Here is a 19,678-nt window from a genome sequence, read left to right as displayed (position 1 = left end):
CTATACTTGTTTTGGGCCCCCGGGAAAAGAGCAGGGAACAAGATCTACTCCCTGCCCTTGAGGAGTTTGCAATAGAGGGAAGGTCGAAGCAAGCAGACAACTCGGGGTCATGACAGAGCAGGACAGAGGAATGGCAGGATGCTACAGATGCCCAGAGGACAGACATCTGAATTGCACCCTGGTGGTCGGGGCACGTTTTTGTTCAAGAGCAGGCCAAGAAGAAGTTGGATCTGATCTCTTTCTCCTGCATCCCTCAGCAGGATTGGAATTATGGCCCATATTTGCCAGAAAGGAGGTTCCGGGGAAGAGGACTGGCACCCCCTCAGCAGTCACTATGACGGGATCATTTCCTCCGGGTGTACCCACCAATGCTCAGATTAGGGGTCACGGGCTCTTGCCGGTCAGAGCTTGGCCTCAGGGGCCGGGTCCCATTCAGAGGTGTTCCCGGTGGAAGGAGGGCGCCCTGGGAGGAAGGTCTGATTTGGGGGGTGCTCTGAGTCAACCCCCACTCATCAGTCCTCAAAGCTGAACTGGGCCCCAGAACTGTCCTTGGCTCTTGAGAGTTGAGGAAGGAAAATTGAGGTCAGGGCTGCCCCTACCTGACTATGCTCCACTCTGGCTCGATCCGCACGATGGTAGGGTCCTCCACATACTGGAAGAACAGGTCCTGGTGGATGCTGGCCTTGTCCACTTGCACCATCACCTTCATTTCTAGCACCTCATCTGAGGATGTGGTGTTGCAGACGATGTAGGATGGAGAGCGTCTGCAGGGAGGGCAGACATGGAGCTGGGCTCCGGGTGTTGATGGGGACAGGGGTCCGGGTCAGGGCCCTCCCACCCCTCCCTGTTCGTCAGGCTCCTCAGAGGCAATAAGTCAGCGCTGCCTCAGATATAAAGCTCCAGGCACTACTGCAAAGACTTGACCCAACGGTAGACAGGTTCCTCTGAGCCCTCTTTTCAACAAGGCCTTATCCTTGGGCCCTGTCCTGGGCCTGTCAAGCCCCATTTTTAGCAAGAATCCTGCTAAGTCAAAACTCCCGACCCCCCTCCAGTTGATACCTGAGTACCCTGGGCTGCCTTGGGCAAGAATCCTGTTAAGTCCATTTAGCAAGAATCTCCCTACTCCTATTCATCTTAGTAATTTGCCATCACTGACCCCCTCACTATGCTGCTTGGCTATAAATCCCCCCATGTCTTTGCCGTATTTGGAGTCAAACCTGATTTCTTTCCTTCCCCCTTGTGATACTCTTGGCGCCTATTGCAATAATCCTGAGTGAACTCTTCCTTACCATTTTAGCAAGTGTCAGAACAGTTTTTTCTTGATCACTGGCCTGACTTCAGATCTGTCACAGCCCTCAGCAGAGTTCTGTCCCAGGAAAACCTCTCCTGCAGAATGTCACGTCCCCACCAAATCTGAGTCCTGCATCAGACGAACCTCCCACCTCCCTCCTATACCCCAGGCTCCTGGCTTACAGAAGGTGTGCCCTTTTGGGCCTGGATGGTGGAATCAGTGGGGGAGAAAGTCGGCTGCCCTTGGAGGTTGAACCTCAGCCAGCTGGGGTAGGGGCCCTTAGCAGATTTCAGCAGGCCTGGCTGGCTCTGCAGCAGCTGGAGAGAGGCTAGCCTGCAGGCAGGGGCTCTAGATTCCCCAGGGAGTCCTGCGGAACCCGAGGGTTCTGTACAGCGGTTGGTATAGGGGCACAAAGGCTAAATGGTGGGCAGCAGCATGAATGGGGTGCCTGGCAGTTCTCCAGACTGAGGCAAAAACATCCACAGCCAGTTCCGCCCATCAAATCCTCCCTCAAAGAGAAAGGCCACTTTCTCAGGGAAGAGAAGGCACTTCTAGGAGGTTAGCCCTGGTCGTCTGCTGCCCTGAGGCTGCCCCACCGGCCCCCCACCACTGGGCTGTGGGCCCCTGAGGCCTGCCTTGAGCTGAGTTACCTGTGGAAGAGGCAAGGCTGCTTCCCGAACATCACCACCACATTGCTGCCCGCGTTCAGGTTGGTGCCCGTGATGGTCACTTGGGTGCCCCCCGACATGGGCCCCCGTTTGGGCTTCAGGTCCGAGAGTGTCAGCGTCTGTGCAGGAAAGGATCTGGCCTGAGACACAACTGGGGCAGGGTCTGAAGAGAGGCAGCACCCCGCTCCCCGGAGCTGCCTTCTGGAATCCTCAGTAACGGTGGCCTCCCAAAGAGCCCATGAAGATTTTATTGCGCTTGTGTGGGAAAGCGACGTTCTGGACCCTGAGAGCTTACACCTCTATATTCATAACAGTAGTAACAGCTGCTGTGTGCTGACGTTTTAACTGGCACGCTTTATATCTTCATCCATCTCTATATAATTTATTTGCTCAGTCAATTCTACAAGGTGGGTATTATTACCTATTTTACAGAAAAAAATCAGAGATGTTAAGTAAAGTTCCCGAGGTCACACAGCTAAAAAGTGGCACGTCTGAGATCTGACTCCAGAGCTCTGGTTCTCCACCACCTCTCCAGTCTCGGGTGCTTCTGGGAAGGTGACCTGTTCCTTCCACGGGCCTGTTAAGAGAGCTGTCCAAAGGCTCAGAGGCCTGAGCGATGGGTGGTGAGGGCCCCAGGGAAACCCAGGGGGAGGAGTGAAGAAGGGTCAGGGATGGAGTGAGGATGGGGAGGGGGCACCTGTGAGCTGAGGATTTGGAGTTGTGCTCTGCTCTTTCATTAGCATTTTAATGGAAAAAAACTTTCCTCAGTCCCAGGTGAGAAGCCCGTATCTGCATTTAAATGAAGATTTCGCTCTCCCCTGCCCCTTAAAGAATTCTGCACCAAAAGTTGAACCTACTGGGCTCCCAGCCCGCAGGCGACCTCCCCAGGAGAGGCCTCACTAACACCTGGGGAGGAGGGGAGAAGCCCCAGTGAGGCTGGCAGGTATGCGGGGGGGGGGGGGGGCGGCCCGCGGGGACACTTGCCCACCGCCTAGTGTCCGGCCCACACGTGGGGCCCATCTGCCCACCGGGTCCCTGCAGATCCCAAGCACCTGGCACCCACAATGCTAAGGAACCCCTCATTCTAGAGCTGCTGCTGGCTCAAATGGAGACTGGGACACAGGTGGGGTGAGGCTGTGGAAAGAGTGGAGAACAGCTCTGCCCAGATATGCTGTGGGATTCTGGACAAACCATGTAACCTCTCTGATCACAAAATCAGGGAGCTGGATCAAAACAAAGTTATCTCAAAGGGGCCTGCCGGTTTTCCGGTTCTGTAACTTGCAGTCACCTCCCCCACACGGTGCCTTTGTCCCACTGTCTGGAAGGGAAAGAGGGCGCTGTCTGTGCGAGGCAAGGGGGGGCCTGGAGATAAAGTAAAAAAACAGGCAGGTTAAGACAGATGGGGGTGGCAGCAACGTGGGAAGAAGAGGCTCTCTGGCAGCCTGTGGGTGGGGTTCTAGAAGGGGCGGAAGGGAGTAATCCTTGTTGGCTCTGCAGTGGCGGGCTGGGGGCGGGGGTGAGGAGTGGATGATACTGAGACATGTTTTAAAGTTGTGAGAAACTATTAATTATTCAAGCCATGCTTCATAAATATTTCACGGCGGGTTTGCACGGGAAATCAAATTCTGTATTACTTGCCACCCCTTCACTTGGCTCCTGGATGGAGGTAGGGAAGGGAAAGATTCCCTCCGTGGAGATCTCTAGGGACAGAACGGGTGACGAGACCAAGGATGCTGATCCCTTGGCCTTGGCGGTTGGGTTTTGGCTTTTGGGTGAATAAACCCACACATCAGAGTCTGGCCTGATTTGTGGAGGGAAACTGAATCAGACTCAAACCTTACTCCCAATCTCAGCACAGGGAAGGGGGCTCCCCAGCATGCCCCAGGTCCTGAGAGGCATCCCTGAAGAAGAGGCTCCCCCGCGTGCCCCGTGTCTCCAGAGGACCCCTGGGAAGGGGTTCCCGAGCTGTCCAGGACCCCAGAGGAGTCACGGGCTTCTCTGTGGGGCCCAAGTAGGGCCACCTGCAAGCTGCCTAGCTGTGTGGGGAGGCTATGAGGGCTCCGAGATGCTGGAGAGAGGGTCACTCTGTCTCTTCCCACCTCTCAGTTGAGACTCATGGGAACCTCTGCCCCTCATTCCCTCCCTGGACCCTGAGGAGTTCTGGGGGTAGCCTCAATGACTGGGCCCTTAAATGCACAGGAGGGGCGGGGGAGGAGACCGAGCTCCCCAGCATCATTCCCCTCCCTGAACATCTTCCCCAGTGGACACGTGGCATCAGCACAGTCCCTCACAAACCGCCAAGTCCCAGGGCCCCACTGGGCCGGTGCATTCTTGCCTTGTGGCAACAGCTCTTTTGTTTACTGACTTCTCTTTCTGTCCCAACCTCTTCCCTTGCCATCAACCCCCTTCCTGCTCCCTCCCTTCTTTTCCCATCTTTAGGTGCACTCCTATCTTATGCCAGGAGCAGCTTCCCACTACTCGAGATCCACACGGAACATCCTATCCTGCCTTTCCATCCAGTTTCTTCCATGAAGCCTCACCTTGATGCCCTGCATCTAACCACATCCTGCTCTGGGGCAGAAACTGTCATGCAGGCAAGACTGACCTTACCTGAGAGCCGAAGGGGCTTTTGAATGTTTACAACATAGGCTCCTTGTAAGAATTAAGCCTGGAACCGGATATCAACGGGCACACAGCAGCTGTTCTACAAACATTGTTTCTCCTAGGCCAGTGGCCCTCAGGCTGGGCTGAGTTGGAATCTCCCGGAGAGTTTTGTGCCCCACCTGTAGTGTGTGATTTAGCTCAGGGGGGCTCTGGAGCATTTTGTTTGAAGCTCCTTGGGAGAGTCCAACACGTAGGAAGGTTTAGAACTGTCTAAGCACCATGGGGGCTAACAAAGAAATAAACAGTCGGGGCTTCATCTCCAAAGACTTACTGGTCTGACAGAGGGAGCAGGGGCTCCAAGAGGCAACACGGAGTGTCATGCAGGCAGATGCCACGGAATCCCCAGTAAGCCAGGTTCCATGGGTGCTGTGGGCTGGGTATTCGGAGAAGGTGTGGAGTGGCTCACAAGCAGGGCTTGGAGGATTGAGGATTCTCTCCCCCTCTCTGTCTCTCTCTTTCCTTCTCTCTCTCTGCCCCTCGCTCACTTGCGCCCTCTCTTTCTCTCTCCCTCTAAAAAATAAACAATACATAAAACAAACTGCAGGGCAGGTGACTGGCTGACCAGCGCTTGCTTTGGCCAGGTAATTTCCGAGCTGGATTTTGTGCCCAAGTTTGGCATCCATGCCACACCTCTAAACACTTGGGGAGCGCTGTCTCTGTCTCTGCCTCAGTTGTCTGAGTCTCCCTTTCAGTATCTCGACTCTGCTGGATTAACAACTTCTGGGTATATACATACAGATAACGTACGGTATAGATGCCCTCTCTCCACACACACACACACACACACACACACACACACACACACACAGACACACATACATTTATCGCTGATTGCCTTCACGTGTGTTGGGTTTCCCTTGGCAACTTCCTCAAATCCTTTCAGAAGAAGGTGGGGGTACAGATCCTAAAGAGCCAGGTAAACCTACGCATCCATTAAACCCATCCATTACACATGCGTGTTCTTCTACGTGAGCTCCTGCGTGTGCAGAGAGAGCCAACTGTGTTTAGAAGGAGGGGAAGTTTTCAGGAGTAGAGGGGGAGCAGAGAGCGCGGGCGCCGGCTGGAGGGGCGTCTGATGCACACGTCTCCATTCCCATCTGCACGTACGCCATACCTCTCCTTCTAGACCTCAGGCCCCCGAGGGATGGGCTGTGCCTGGTCTGGGTCATCACTGTAACCCCCACAAGCCGGGGCCACCGAATTAAATTATGAAATTCAACCAATTAAGCAAATATTTATCAAACAATTTCATGAGAAGGATCCTGCCAGGTAGTGCTAAAGAGTTGTCAGCTGAAGGGAGAAAGAAGGAGGAGGAGGAGGGAGGCAGATGAAAGAGGAGGGAGGAAGGGGCGGAGGGTGGAAAGTGGGCTCCCCTGGACTGTTCTGGAGCATTTGATGCCCATCCATCACTTCAGGCTTCCAGCTTCCAAAAGCAGCTTAGAATCATGAGGAAACTACCCCATCACGGCCGTCATTAACCCGAGAATCAACTGGATGGCAAAACTTTGAAAATGAGGCAGCGTGAGAGGCAACAGAGACGCCCATGCCTCCCGCACACCTGCCGGACATGACAAGGCTGAGAGGTCCCGAGAGCCCCAAGCCCGCAGAGCCCCTCACCAGGGGCTGCCTCTGCAGGGCCAGGGAGGGTCCTGGCTGGAGGGGATGTGGAGGTCAGGGTGAGGTCTGGAGACAAGCCCTGGGAAAGGAAGGTGGGGTAGGGGTGCAGGTGAGGTGGGGATTGGGGTGGGGTTAAGGAGGTCATGGGACGGGGTGTTGGTGAAGTGGGGGTTGGGTAAAGAAGGTCATGAGATGGGGTGCTGGTGAGGTGGGGGTTGGGTTAAGAAGGTCATGAGATGGGGTGCTGGTGAGGTGGGGGTTGGGGTGGGGTTAAGGAGGTCATGGGAAGGGGTGCTGGTGAGGGGGGAAGGCAGAATGAATGTGGATTCTGGGATAGAAATGACAGGGTGCCCGTGTACAGGGAGAGGGCAGGCCATAGTAGAAACACCAGCTGCCACAGCACCCATACAAGAAATGAGAGAGGTGACACAGCCATTTTGTGTAATTTTCGTAACAATACCATGGGGTAGATGTAAACATTATCACCCCCGTTTTAGAAATGAAGACACTGAGGCACAGGAAGGTTAAGGAACTCACCCAAGTTTGCCCAGCAAGTAGGCAGCAGAGCCAGGGCTCAAACCCCAGCCTGGCTGCGCTGCCACTGGGCCAGCTGGGGGCCCTGGGCCTGGGAGCCACAGCAGCTTCCCTGGGGCTGGGCCAGCCACTGCAGGTTTGGATTGGGACCCAGACTTTCAGATTTAGAGGGCTGTGCTCTCACACTGCAGGACAGACTTCCACAAGCAGCCTGGAGTCTGCCCACAGAGGTCTAGCCGGGCAACAACCATGGTCACGAGGTCTGTAGCCCGTGCTGGTCAGGTCGCCGATGGCTGGGACTCACCATGAAGTAATAGAGTTGTGAGGACCGGGCCATGAACTCAGGCCGACACACGGCCACACAGATCTCCACGAAGCCTGCGTGCTGGCTCGGCTTGGCCTCCCCCATCTCACACACGATCCTGCAGAGAGGAGAGGACAGACCCTGTGGTCACAGGACTCCCAGATGTGACCCCTGGGCCCCATACCTACCCAGGTCTTTTCTCTGCAGTAGGATCTCAGGGGTGGGCAGGGGAGGAGGAGGGGAAAGACACCCGATTCTTCCCTGCAAGGCTCCCCTTTGGTTCTCAGGAAATGAGGAAATACAACCTACAGGGGTCTCCTTGGAGACCCTTGGAAAGTAAGGAGCCTAGGGGAGGGTCCCTGTGTCCTGACCCTAGACACCCACTCCCTCGTTCAGGAATTGTCCACTGAATTGTGAATCAGAGGGTGGGAAATGTTTCAGTCAAATAGCACAGGGAACACCGCTGGCATGGCCCAGAGAGGTAGTGACCTTGCCAAGGGCCCACAGCATGTCAGACAGGGACCCTGGAGCAGGCTTAATTAAAATTTTCAGACCCTCACTCAGGGGCATTTCATTCCCACTGCATGGACTGCCTCAGTGGAGTATTTTCTGCCCCCGCCCGGTGCCAGCTGGCCACTTGGCTGGATGGAGAGACTCGTGCTTGGGGGGAGGGGGAAGGATGGAGGAGAGTCACACATTGGTCCCTATTAAAAATGCTCATTGTTTTAATTACAAAATTTGTTCATACCCCTCAAAAACAGAAGTGCGACAGTAAAATTAAATGTCCCTTTTTCACTCCTAATCTCTCATAAAAGCTTGGTGTATATGTATATATCCTCATAGACCTTTCTCTAGACCTATGCAAACACACATAGTGTGTGTGTGCATACACACACACACACACACACACACACACACACACACAAGATCAATATATAATTAAGATCTCTATTTTACAAATGAAGAAACTGAGGCACAGAAAAAGTTAGGCAACTTGCCCGAATATATATATTTGCAAATATACACACACACGTGTGTGTGTGTGTGTGTGTGTGTGTGTGTATAATGTGTGATATTACACACACACATAAACATAAGTGTTATGTACATACACATGACCAATTATATACAAACATACATATATAAACACACAGGATTTTCAAAATAAAAGTGAAACATGGCTCTCCACTGTTCCAAGCTCATCTCGTTCTACTCAGAGACACAGCGTGGATTTGCCTCGTGTCAGGTACAGCCTTCCTGTATTCTTCCTGACAGCTTCATTGCACTTCATACTATGGCTGCACCATTATTTATTTAACTATCCTCCTCCTGATGTACATTTAACTTATCCTGATTTTTCTCCTACTCCACATAACCCTGCAAAATGAACCAACTTTTTACACATACGTCCCGAAGCATTGCACATTTATTAGAATAAATCTCTGAGGAGGGAGCTTGCGGGGTCGTTGTTTAGGCATTTAATGTTTGACAGGTAGAAGAAAATAATGGTCCAAAAGGGTTGTTACCAATTTGCACTTCTGTCAAAAGCAACAGAGGGAGATTCCTTCACTCTTTTTCCAAAGCTAGATATTATCAATCCTTTGATAGTTTTTCCAATGTAATAGGGAAAAAAGATCTCCTTTTTTGTTCTCATTGTTATTTCCCTGATTACCAGTCATGTAGATAGTTTCAAGCATGTGTGTGTGGCTGTAAAAAATCTTAGATAGCCTTTCCTTTGATTTGTCTGAAGCTGTCTCCTTATATTGCTAATGGATTGTCTTTTTGTGGGAGCTTCTGAATGAGCAGTATTAACTTTTGTCTGTAGTAAGTATTGCAATTATTCTCTCTTAGCCTGTCATCTGTCTTTCAACTTTGTTTGTAATGTCTTTTGCTCCACTAACATTTAAAAGTATCCGTGGTAAAAACTGCTCCTTCTTTTACTTTGTGGCTTCCAGGTTCTGTGTCTGTCTTAAAAAGAACTTCTGGGTGAGAGTCCAGTAAAAAGATATGCCTTTCTGTCCAGATAGCCTACCTGGCACACGTCCAGTGTATGAAAAGATAGAAAGTATATGAAAACACTTGCCGTACATATACCTCCTCCCACCCCATTTCAACCATCCAGAAGTATCTGCTGTCAGCATTTTGATGTACATGTTTTCAGTCTTCTTTATCTTTTATAGAATTAATTGGAAACTCGAGTCTGCTTGGTAAATGATGTTCTCACTAATACACCTTGAGTATACACCTGGTCATGATTCTTCTGTAATATCAGATTTCATGGCTATATAGTTACCTGCCTATGCATGTACAATAATTGATGGGATTGGTTAATTCCCTATTTTATTTTATTTTATTTATTTTTTTTTTTAAATTTTTTTTTCAACATTTATTTATTTTTGGGACAGAGAGAGACAGAGCATGAACGGGGGAGGGGCAGAGAGAGAGGGAGACACAGAATCGGAAACAGGCTCCAGGCTCTGAGCCATCAGCCCAGAGCCTGACGCGGGGCTCGAACTCACGGACCGCGAGATCGTGACCTGGCTGAAGTCGGACGCTTAACCGACTGCGCCACTCAGGCGCCCCATTAATTCCCTATTTTAAAATACACAAATTGCTTCCAAATTTCCACTGTTAAAAATAAGGCCAAAATAAGTATTCTTGCAAATAAATATTTGTGCATTCTGGTTATTTAAGTAAAGTTCTAGAAATATTATGACCAGACTAAAGACTTTCAATCCACACTTCTAAATTTCTTTCCACAAAATTTGTCCCAATTTACATTCTCAATATGAATGTATGAATATGTTATTTCTCCTGCTTCTCATCTGCACTGGACATTGATTTTTAAAAATTGTTCCCCATTATTTTAATTTTCATTTCATTGATCACTAATGATTTTAACTTTTTTATATGGCTTTTGGTTCTTTGTCTACTTTGTGAATTGCACAGTCATGCTCTTTGCTCATTTTCTGATATTTACTTTTTTTTTTTTTAATGGAACCTCTTTGTATGTTAAGAAAAAGCATGTATTAACTCTAATTGGTTATAACAATAGTCCCAGTTTATCATTCATATTTTTCTTTGATTTTTGATGAACAAATTTTAAGTTTTATATACTCCAATCCCCTGATCTTTTTCTTTGTAATTTTTTTCTTTTGCTGTTATGCTTAGCACAGTTATACTTCCCTTATTTGAAATCAAATAAATTCTCACCTGCATTTTCTTCTAGTCATTCCACAGATTTATTTTTGTCACTTAATTCATTAATCCGTCTGGAATTTATTTTGGCGCATAATGTGAAATAAGAGTCTGGTGTATATTTCTTTCAGGGAGTTAATGAGGACCACTTATTGAATGATCTTTGCTTCCCTTGCTGATTTGAAATGTCACCTTTATCACATCGCTGACTTTTTATGTATCAGGATTCTTTTCCTGGGTGTTCTATCTTATTCCACTGATCTAACTAGTACCACAATATTTCAATCATGTGACTTTATAGTAATATATTTTCTATCTGGCTTTGCAGGTCCAGAGTAGGGCACTTTAAAGTTCCCCAAATCACAATATATCAGTAGCAGCTTGCTTTTGGTTTTGTTCTAGGAAGGACTCAGAAAGTTGAAGGAGCCACAGAAAGATCTTTGGGCAAATAAGCAGTGACGGGCCATGAGGTGAGTTCTATCAAGAATAGATCCTTCTATCACAGCATCTACTAAGAGCGCTTTAGGAAGATCTGGAGGGAAATCAGGAGGAAGTGAGGATGGTGGTACTGATGGTTCCAGAATCACGAAACCTGCGCAAGACCAGCAAGCTGACAGGTAAACCGCACTGACATACCCATGGGAGACCTGCAAAGGGTCAGTAACTCACGCACACAGGACAGGTGGTAAGGTGTCACTCTGGGAGGGGCAGCAAGATGGCATAGAAGATAGATTCTATCGTGCTGGTAAACATTTCATGGGAGAGTCTGCTGGGCTGGAGAACTGTGCTTACTTATTCCCAAGGCAATGATACATGACTCACAAACGTCCTCTAACAGGTGGATTGGGAGGTAAAGGTCAATCATGGAATGACCCACTCCAGGCACCAGCAAACTGCATGGAGAAAAAAACAATCCAAAATGCCCACAGGCCAGAGAGTGGGTATGGGGTTTCATTTTCAGTCTCCACAGAAAGGACCAGAGGTTTAGCTTCTTTCATAATTGGAGGACATGAGTGGGGAGTTAGGGACTGCAGGGGGTCGGGAACTGAACTCACACTTCTCTTGCAGAGTTTCATTTTGCTTTGTCTCACCACTACCCACAGTCACACCCCAAGGAGGTAGTGATCACTTTTCTCTTCCCTCCCAGCCCCATGTCCCCCTCCCCTTTCTACACTTGCCAATATGGTAGCTAGCTAGTTCAGGGGCGGGGAGTACACTAGAATATTAGGGGCATTCTACTCCCCCCACCCCAAGGGTCTCTAGCACCTTTTGCCATTGGCTGTCAATTGTTGGCCAGGGAAGGGGGGTCAACAACAAGAGAGAGCCGTCTCGTGTGGCTTCCACTTACTGTTCTGCAGGGATGTAGCCATCCACTAAAGGGCTGCACTCCACACCGGCCACCTTCACATGGGAGGCGATGTCCCGGAATTCCAGACCCAGGTTCTCCCCTCGGATGGTGACCTTGGTGCCCCCTTCCCGAGGACCCGTGACTGGGATTATCTGGAGGGAGGAAGCGCGGTAATTTGACAGGCACCGAGAGAGAGCCATTACCCACTTGCTGGTGGGGCAAGGAGAGGCTTCTGGCTCCTCCCCATCTCTGCCCCATTCCCTGAGTTGGGCCCCTGTCCACGAGGGCACCCAGGTCTGGGACGCTTAATGGCAGGAACTTCGGGTAGAGAAGTCCGTGTTTGGGTGTGGTATTAGGAGCAGTGTTCAAATCCCCTCATTCACCTTCCTATTTTGTGGAAGAGACGAGGGGATGGAACATGATATACACCGTTCTCGGGTGATTCCTAGAAAGTCACGGAATAAAGCCTCCCGGCATTTGCTTGTGTTGTTTCATTCTGAAGGAAAATGAACAACCCTCTTGATGCCCACCGCCCTCCACGCTATGGCAAACCACCAAGTTTTCAAGATCCTTCTCAAATGTCACTTCCCCATAACCAGTTGTCCCCTCTCTCTCCACTGTCATGGTAACAATCACTGGTGTCTGATTCCTCATCCTTCAGATCCTGTGTCTCTGAGCTCAGGGATGGTGTCTTATTTCCCATGGACTTCTCAGTGATGGCACTATATTTATCTCTCAAGTTGTCATTGGGCTGAAAACCACAACTACCCAAGCATCTTCCTGGATTTAGAAGAGCATTTGTCACAAGCCCTTTGCCTTCATTGTCTGGCTTGGTTTCTAACAGAGATGGGATTAATTTAGACTTTACCCTCATATACTGGCCAAAATGATGGCTTTTCCTTCCAAGATGTCACCATTGGTGTTAAAAACCCATGACTGAGGTGCTGGGAACCAACAACCAAGGGCCTGCTTTGAGGTAGGTGCCCCATACAGTTCATGCGATCTAATTATGACATCCCGCAGCAGTGACCCTAGTGGCAGAAGACATTCTGTGCCAGCCTCTCCTGGCATTTGAAAGACCAGAGAAGGGCACATTTCCCATTCCTGGTGTCTCTGAACACCAGCAACTGGATATTGGCCAACACCAATGGGATCGCAACTGAAGGAGCCCAGACGGCCCACCTCTTAATGTTTCCTACTCTCTCCACCCCCAAGGGCCACAACTGGGGGCTCCACCCTGGAGGAGGGTGAGAGAAACCAGGCTGGAGGGGCGGCTTTGCTGGGGAAGTCTGTTCACCTACGAGTTAAGATATTTCCTGCTTCTTACCCATGCGTGCACATGTGCACGAGTGAGCGTGCACGTGAGTGTGAGGGTTTTCAAATGCATGTTCCCACCTTAGTGGAAAGACAGATCCCTCGGAGGCAGGGGCCGTTTCTGTGAGAGGGAGGCGGGCAGATATAGGGAGGGCTGGAAGGCGGAGGGTATGTCCAGCCAGTCCCCAAAGCCCCACTGGCACCTGGCAGGAGTGGCTTCATGATATTCCAGCCCTGGCGTGTTGTCCTGAAAAAGGAGCTTTATCTCTGGCCCAGTCCTTGGTTCCCCGGGCTCCCCGGAGGGCTGACGCCAGTATGGAGCCAGTAAATAGCCTCCGTCACAGGGAGATTTGTTTAATTTGCCATCTCCTCCCTGTGATTTTCTTGGTCTCAGGCCAAGAAGGAAGCGAGTCGTACTGTTTGCTGCAGACACACGGTTAGCAGTCACGTGTGGCGGCCCCTGGGGGTGGTTCTGCGTTAAAGGCTCTGCGGGTGGGGGAAGTTGTAAAGGAGGGGGACTGGGGCGCGTAGGGCTCAGGTGCCCTCCTTCCCCAGGTTAAATGCATGTGTTTTGCCCCAACTCGAGAACTGCTATTGAGGTTCCTACCCATGCAGGAGACTGAAGTAGAGTCTGAGGGAGACTCCCCGTGTCTGGAAAACCAGGAACGCGGAGGACAAAGGGACTGAAGTGGGGGGGGGGGAGCACATACAGAGGACCACCACCGTGGGGCCACTATGCTGGAGGAGGTTGTGCACTCACAAAGGTCAAGCTCCCTACCTGCCTTTCTCCATCCCTTGTAGGTGTGCACAGCTTGTGAGTGGAGGGGTGAGGGAGTATCTCTATGGGTGTCTTGCCTTTGTGGTGAGAGAGAGCGCTTATCTAGGAATCCAGAGACCAGGGATTCAGGGACCGTTTGATTTATGCTTTGGTGTGAGGGCATTAGCATCTCTGGGCATTACTCTTTGTATCTGGGAAAGGGGGCTGATAACCCTGGCTTTGGCAAGCATTATAACTTGAAATGTGTCCTCTCCAAATCCACCTGTGGAAGTCCAAATGCTCAGTACCTCCAAACGTGGCCTTATTCGGAGAAAAGGTCTTTCTAGAGGTAATCAAGTTGAAATGAGGTCATTAGGGTGGGTTCTAATCCAGCATGACTGGTGGGTGTCCCCATATGAAGAGGGAATTTGGACAGAGACACGCAGAAAGACAATGAGAAAAATTCAGGGAGAAAAGCCAGGAGAGAGGCTGGGGCAGGTCCTCCCGCACAGCCCTCCGAAGGACTGGTCCTGCCCACATCTGGTTCTCAACTTCCAGCCTCCAGAACGGAGAGATAGCAAATTTCTGTCTCTGAAGCCCCTCTGTCTGCGGTACTGTGTGGTGGTAGCCCCAGGAACCATGTGGGGGGGGGGGTCGCTGTGAGCACAGACAAAGCAAGGGACAGGAAACTGCTTCGCAAACTGTGAAGGACCACACCAACATCTGGCCTATTATGGTAACTGCCACGGTCAGGCTATTGGATACGTGTGTGTTTGTGAAACTCTGCACAGAGCCACGTACCTGTCTATCCTTACTATGTATGGAGGCGAGACAGAACTCCCTTTCCTGTGTTTTTCTCTGCCCCTCTCTGCTTGGTTATTAAAATCAGCAGCCACTAGAGCAAGGGGGCGTTGAGTACCTATAATGTACAAACGCTGTGCTAGAGGCCCAGAGGGTCGCGCTGTTGAGACATGCACGCCCCTTCTTTATTGTACCAGGGGAACACGGTGGGAGGTGATGCCTGAGGGGTCTCTCTGCCAGGAGTGGAGAGTGGGGAGATGAAGACACCAGTGGCCTAAATAAACCCCAGGGGCAGTGAAACCCTCGGTGTAGACATGGATGGCAACAGCTTTAACAACGTTGATGATGGACGAGGAGGAGGATGGTGAGACCCCTGTGGGCTGGGCACAGAGCCAGCATTTTGCATGGTTCGGATCTCAGACAATCCTTGTGACTCCTCTGTAAGATGGAACCTTAGACCCCTTGCACACGTGAGGAAGCTGAGGCACGAAGGTAGTGATAAATTAGCCCTGGGATACCCAGCAACTGGCTGGCAGAGCTGGGATGCAAGCCCTGTTCTCGGCACGTTTAGCTCTTCCTTGCCTCTCACTGGTCTTTGCTCCATGGCCTATGTCCCCTGAACTGTGCTCCAAATCCATTTCTGCCATCTACCGGCTTAGGTCTTGCTTTGAGTGAGTCCCAAGGTCTCACCGTTTCCACCTTCTCCACCTCCTGAGGGCTGGGCTCTGTGCCCTGGAACCCCATGCACCCTCTGCTCATGGCTGAATGATCGGTGAGGTTGTCCCCGATGGAACTTAACAGCCTCATCACCCAGATTCTGAGAGACAAAGGGAGAGTGGCCAGGACTTAGAGTCATTTTTGATACTGTTAACATGGAGACTCCAACAGGACAGTGGAGCCCTTCTCTGTGTTCAACCTTCCTTGATAAGGGAGACACCCCTGGACCAAACCCACAGCTTCTGCAGAAGCCGGGCAGGAAAACGAGGATGCCCCCAGCCTGCCCTGGTAATCACTGGGGTGGCTGACACGACGGCGGGGCATGGCTGGTGAGGCCCCAGGCCATGGCAGGGCACGGCTCGGCCACCCGGAGCGGCCCAGAGGACCATGGCTTACCTCTGTGATGCGGGGGTTGGTGCACCTGCTGTTTGCGCCCGACAGCTCCAACCACGGGCTCTCGTGAACGGGGCAGTGCTGCCTCAGGGTGCACTGGCCCTGACTCTGGCACCAGCCGCACTGGAAGTCCGGGTCCGCCTTCAGGCACAGCCCGCAGCTCTCCCGCATGGCTCCGCACTTATAGAGGTGAACTGCGGGCAAAGGGCAGAGGGGAAGCGGGAGGGGATGGGACTGTGGACAAGGAGTGCAGTCCCAGCCTCGGATGATGAGACCCAAGCAGCCGTGTCCCTTTAGCCATTCTGACACAGAGAAGAGCAAAAGAGAACTTGGGCCCCAGGCAGTGAAACTTAATCAGAAGTGGGTCTCCCTCCAGAATCATCAGAGCTCTTGTGGCCAGTCCTGCTCACTCCGCCACACCCAGGACCCCTGCCCATGGTGGCCCTGCACCCGAGAGGTCACGGAGCAGTGCACTTGCATAGAGGGCAGGCTCCGAGCCAGAGGGAGAGGGTCACCACTGGGGCAGGGATGGAATAATGTGTGGCCTCGAATGCAGGCCCTCCCCCTCCCTCTGCCCTATCTCCCTGCCCCTGGGGTCCACTTTCCACACCTTTGTTCTGAGCTGGGTTGTCGATGTTGAAGTGCCCGTTCCACACAACTGTCAACTCCACAGGCAGGTTGTTGATCTCCATCCCTTCATAGGAATACTGCAGGCAGGTTGGGGGTAGGAAAGAAAAAAGTTGGGTTACAGAAATTTCTAGGGAGAGCTAGCTCTTTGGCCTGGAGTCCACGAGGTGCTTGGGGCTAAGGACCTGCTGTGACTGTGCCTGGGTTTGAGGGCATGTGTGGGGAAGCATGGTTCGGGGAACAGGGTAGGGTGGAGGGGGGCAGGATACTAAGGCAGGGGAGGGGCCAGGCCTGGATGGGACACCCATTTGGAATATGGATTCACAGAGCAGATTAGAGCAGAGCTACCCAACCCTCTTCCACGGACGCTGGCTCACACCAGCTGTCGCTTCCCATCTTCCTCCCTCACTGTCCAGGGGAACCTTGTCATTAGGCCCCACCAGGCCCTTGATTCAACTTGGGAATGTTAATTCCTAGGACAAGGTCAGAGGGGGTGGGTGCTTTATCAAAGACCTAGAGAGGGCTGATCAATTTCCAGGCAGGGGTAGTGGGTGCAGGCACTAGAAATGAAGGGGCCGTACTCTTCAGGGGCTGAGCTGATGGAGGTTAGGAGTCAGGAGAGCTGGATGTGGCTTAGAGGTGAGGTGGGAAATCCTGTGGACACCCTAGGGACCAAACCTGGGAATTTGGGTCAAGACTCCAAAGGCATGCACTGGCTCAGAGAGGCCAGGCCCCAGCTCTGTGGCTGCCCATGCGGGAGCTACCTCTAGGCCTGGACAGGGTCCCTGCCCAGCTCTCTTCGGAGTCAGTGCCCCACCTGGCTGGGTCTCATCCTTGGGACTGAGTGCTGGGGCAGGGCAGGGAGGGAACAGGGAGTGCCAGCCCCCCCACATCTGCCTTCTGACAGCAGACACTTCTCAATCCCCAGAGAAGGAGGTAGGTGGCAGGGAATCGGAGCCTGCCCAGGGCAGCATTTCCAATCTGTACCTGGTGATTTTCTCATCATTCCACCAGACTCTGCCCTCCACAGGGGGTGAATGGAGGAATGGAACAGAGACAGGTTTTCTGCAGAGGAGGGGCTGGGAGCTGGCAATTTGCTAGAGGGGTTCAGTCCAAGAGACCTGGCCGGAAGTGATGTTTGCAGAGCCAAAGGCTCTTTCAACTCAGTTGAAGTTTGGAGGGGCTGGGGCGTGGGGGTGTTGATGGATATTATGGAGGTAGCTGGTGCCCCCTCCCCAGAGCAAGTGAGCTGCTAGCTTCTCACTAAGAGGCTACAGAACCTTGGGAACGCACAGCCTGTGGAGGGTCTCAGGGCTTGAGATGGTGCCTCTGCCTCTGGAGCCTATCCATAGAGACTTCTAGAGGAGATGTTACAATCCTAACCTGGGAAATCGCCCTAAATTCCTGAGTTATTGCTGAGAATGTGCTCCAGTGTGAATACGTCATGACACTATCCTCATACACAACATCAGTGGGATGGTTGTCTAGCCTTCTTCAGGCTCTACCCTAGCACTCCCAAATTTTTCACTAACTCCCTGGAGACACGTGCCCAGACCAGGGAGCCACATTCAGTGTTTGCCCCACAGTGGTGGTGGTTTGCTCTGTACCATCCACTCTCTCATAGAATCTCCCTTGTGACCCGCGACACCAGGGTCTGGGCTCAAGCCGTAGAAGAAAGCAAAGCTCCCCAGCCCTGAAGAAACAACCACGGGGACTTTCATGATCGCTCAGCTCAGCTGGTGACTCATAAGCCCTTTGCCCTGTAGTGCAGTCGATCAACTCCCCAGAGATGATGTTCTTTGCTTCTGGGTCAGACTGAGTCCTTCTAAGGCATCCCGAGCTTTCTCACAAAACCTCTTCCTCTCTAGACTGGTGGTTCTCAGGGTGGTCTGTGGGCCACAGTCTTCAGAATCACTCAGGGGGCCTAACCACGGATCCCAGGGCCTCTCCCTACACCTGCTGGATTGGAAGACGGGAATGCATTCCAAACAGGCAACTCTGTGACTCCAGCACTTCGGGGAGTTAGAGACTCACCACTCACACTCCCTGTGGTCTGCTAGAAGCAGGGGACAGCGGCCTGAGGGTGGAGAGATGTTGCAGGAGCAAGAGACAGGGCGGCGGAGAGGAGGGAGGGAAGGGGAGAGGGACAGACTTTTCCAGATCTCCCTCCCACTCCCTCCCCTAGCCAAGCTCCACTTCCTCTCCTTCCCATCCCTATTTCCATATGCCTCCTCCAAGGCCCCAGTGCAGGAAGACTGCCAAGGGAAGGTGCTAAGGGCTGGCTTGAGGCTGTTCTGCCTCTACCTCCAGGAGGGATGCTGGTGGTGCCTAAGTCAGGATCCAAGCCTGGCTCCTGCTTCTCAGGCCTGGGTCTGGCCAGGATTCAATGTGGAAGCAGCAGGTGGTGACCAGGGGTCCCATCAACCAAAGATCAATCGGGCCTCTCTCAGAAAGGCCCGGAAATCCCCCAGAGATTCTGCATACGTATGCATGTGTGTTTGTGTGCACACACGTGTTCACATGCAGCTGACTTGAGAAGAGCTCACAGCACAAATCTATGTTACCTGCGCGTTCACACACGCATGCACACACATACGGGCACATACCGCAACAGAGGGGTTCTGCAGTGACTGCCTGTGTGACTGTGAGCAAATGATGTAAGTCTCAGTTTCCCCATCTGTGACGTGGGAATTATGAACAGTGCAGACCCAACAGGACTCTTTTGAGGGTTCAAGATAACCATCCAATGCGCTGAGCACAGTGCCTGTCACAAGGAATGAGCACTCAAATATGACTGTGTGTTTAGTCTACGCATATACATTTGGGGATGCCGTCCAAAAATATGCTTGTGTTCCCTGTGTTTGTGTTTATGTGAAGTAATAATAGCAGGCATTTATTGAGTGTTTATGCACCAGACTCTTGGTACATATGGGATGAACGCACATGAGCATGCTTATGTGTTTTGGAGTGCATGTGTGTGTTTGCACGCATTTAATTTTCAAGGAAAATTGAAAATACAAGACTTCAAGGATCAAATATGCTTGGCATTGCTTTATCTTTTTATCGCCCATTCCTGGGATCTTGACTATGAAATATTATAGAAGCCATTAACCCCTGGTGCTCCCCACCACCTCCTCCCTCTCTAGGGAAGTCACTGTCATTCCTGGAAGTTTTTTCCCCATGACCTGCGTCCTGCAGCAGGAGGGGGCCGACAGCTGGGGAGCCTGGACCACTGGCTCCCATCCCCCAGGAACCCCCACCTCTGCTTCATTTAGCATTTATATAGCTCTCCGCAATCAGCGGGCAGTTAATCTGCACAAAACCCAGAACTAAGGGGAGAATGTTTCAGGCTCTCAGGGGCCAGGAGGTTAAGTGTCTCAATCAAGGTCTGGCACATCACAGCCCAGCTAGGGGATGATGTTGTTCATTACCTCGGGAAAGGGTG

General features: G+C 51.7%; 1 protein-coding gene across 1 annotated transcript in view; it reads right to left on the bottom strand.

Annotated features, from left to right (window-relative positions):
• The window catches only part of PLXNA4 (plexin A4), a 440,680-nt gene that overhangs the window by 58,677 nt on the left and 362,325 nt on the right, over positions 1 to 19,678 (bottom strand). The window contains exons 11-16 of the mRNA XM_040471931.1: positions 16,217 to 16,313; positions 15,610 to 15,800; positions 11,625 to 11,776; positions 7,079 to 7,196; positions 1,942 to 2,078; positions 600 to 764 (exon numbers count right to left, since the gene is read on the bottom strand). Coding sequence (XP_040327865.1) covers positions 600 to 764; positions 1,942 to 2,078; positions 7,079 to 7,196; positions 11,625 to 11,776; positions 15,610 to 15,800; positions 16,217 to 16,313 — 860 coding nt within the window. The remainder of the gene's footprint in view (positions 1 to 599; positions 765 to 1,941; positions 2,079 to 7,078; positions 7,197 to 11,624; positions 11,777 to 15,609; positions 15,801 to 16,216; positions 16,314 to 19,678) is intronic.

The sequence above is a fragment of the Herpailurus yagouaroundi genome, unplaced genomic scaffold (assembly GCF_014898765.1).
Source record: "Herpailurus yagouaroundi ecotype Mexico unplaced genomic scaffold, PumYag 100, whole genome shotgun sequence".
NCBI lineage: Eukaryota > Metazoa > Chordata > Mammalia > Carnivora > Felidae > Herpailurus > Herpailurus yagouaroundi.
Note: the sequence above shows the minus strand (reverse complement) of the source record. Positions and strands in the feature narration are given on the sequence as shown.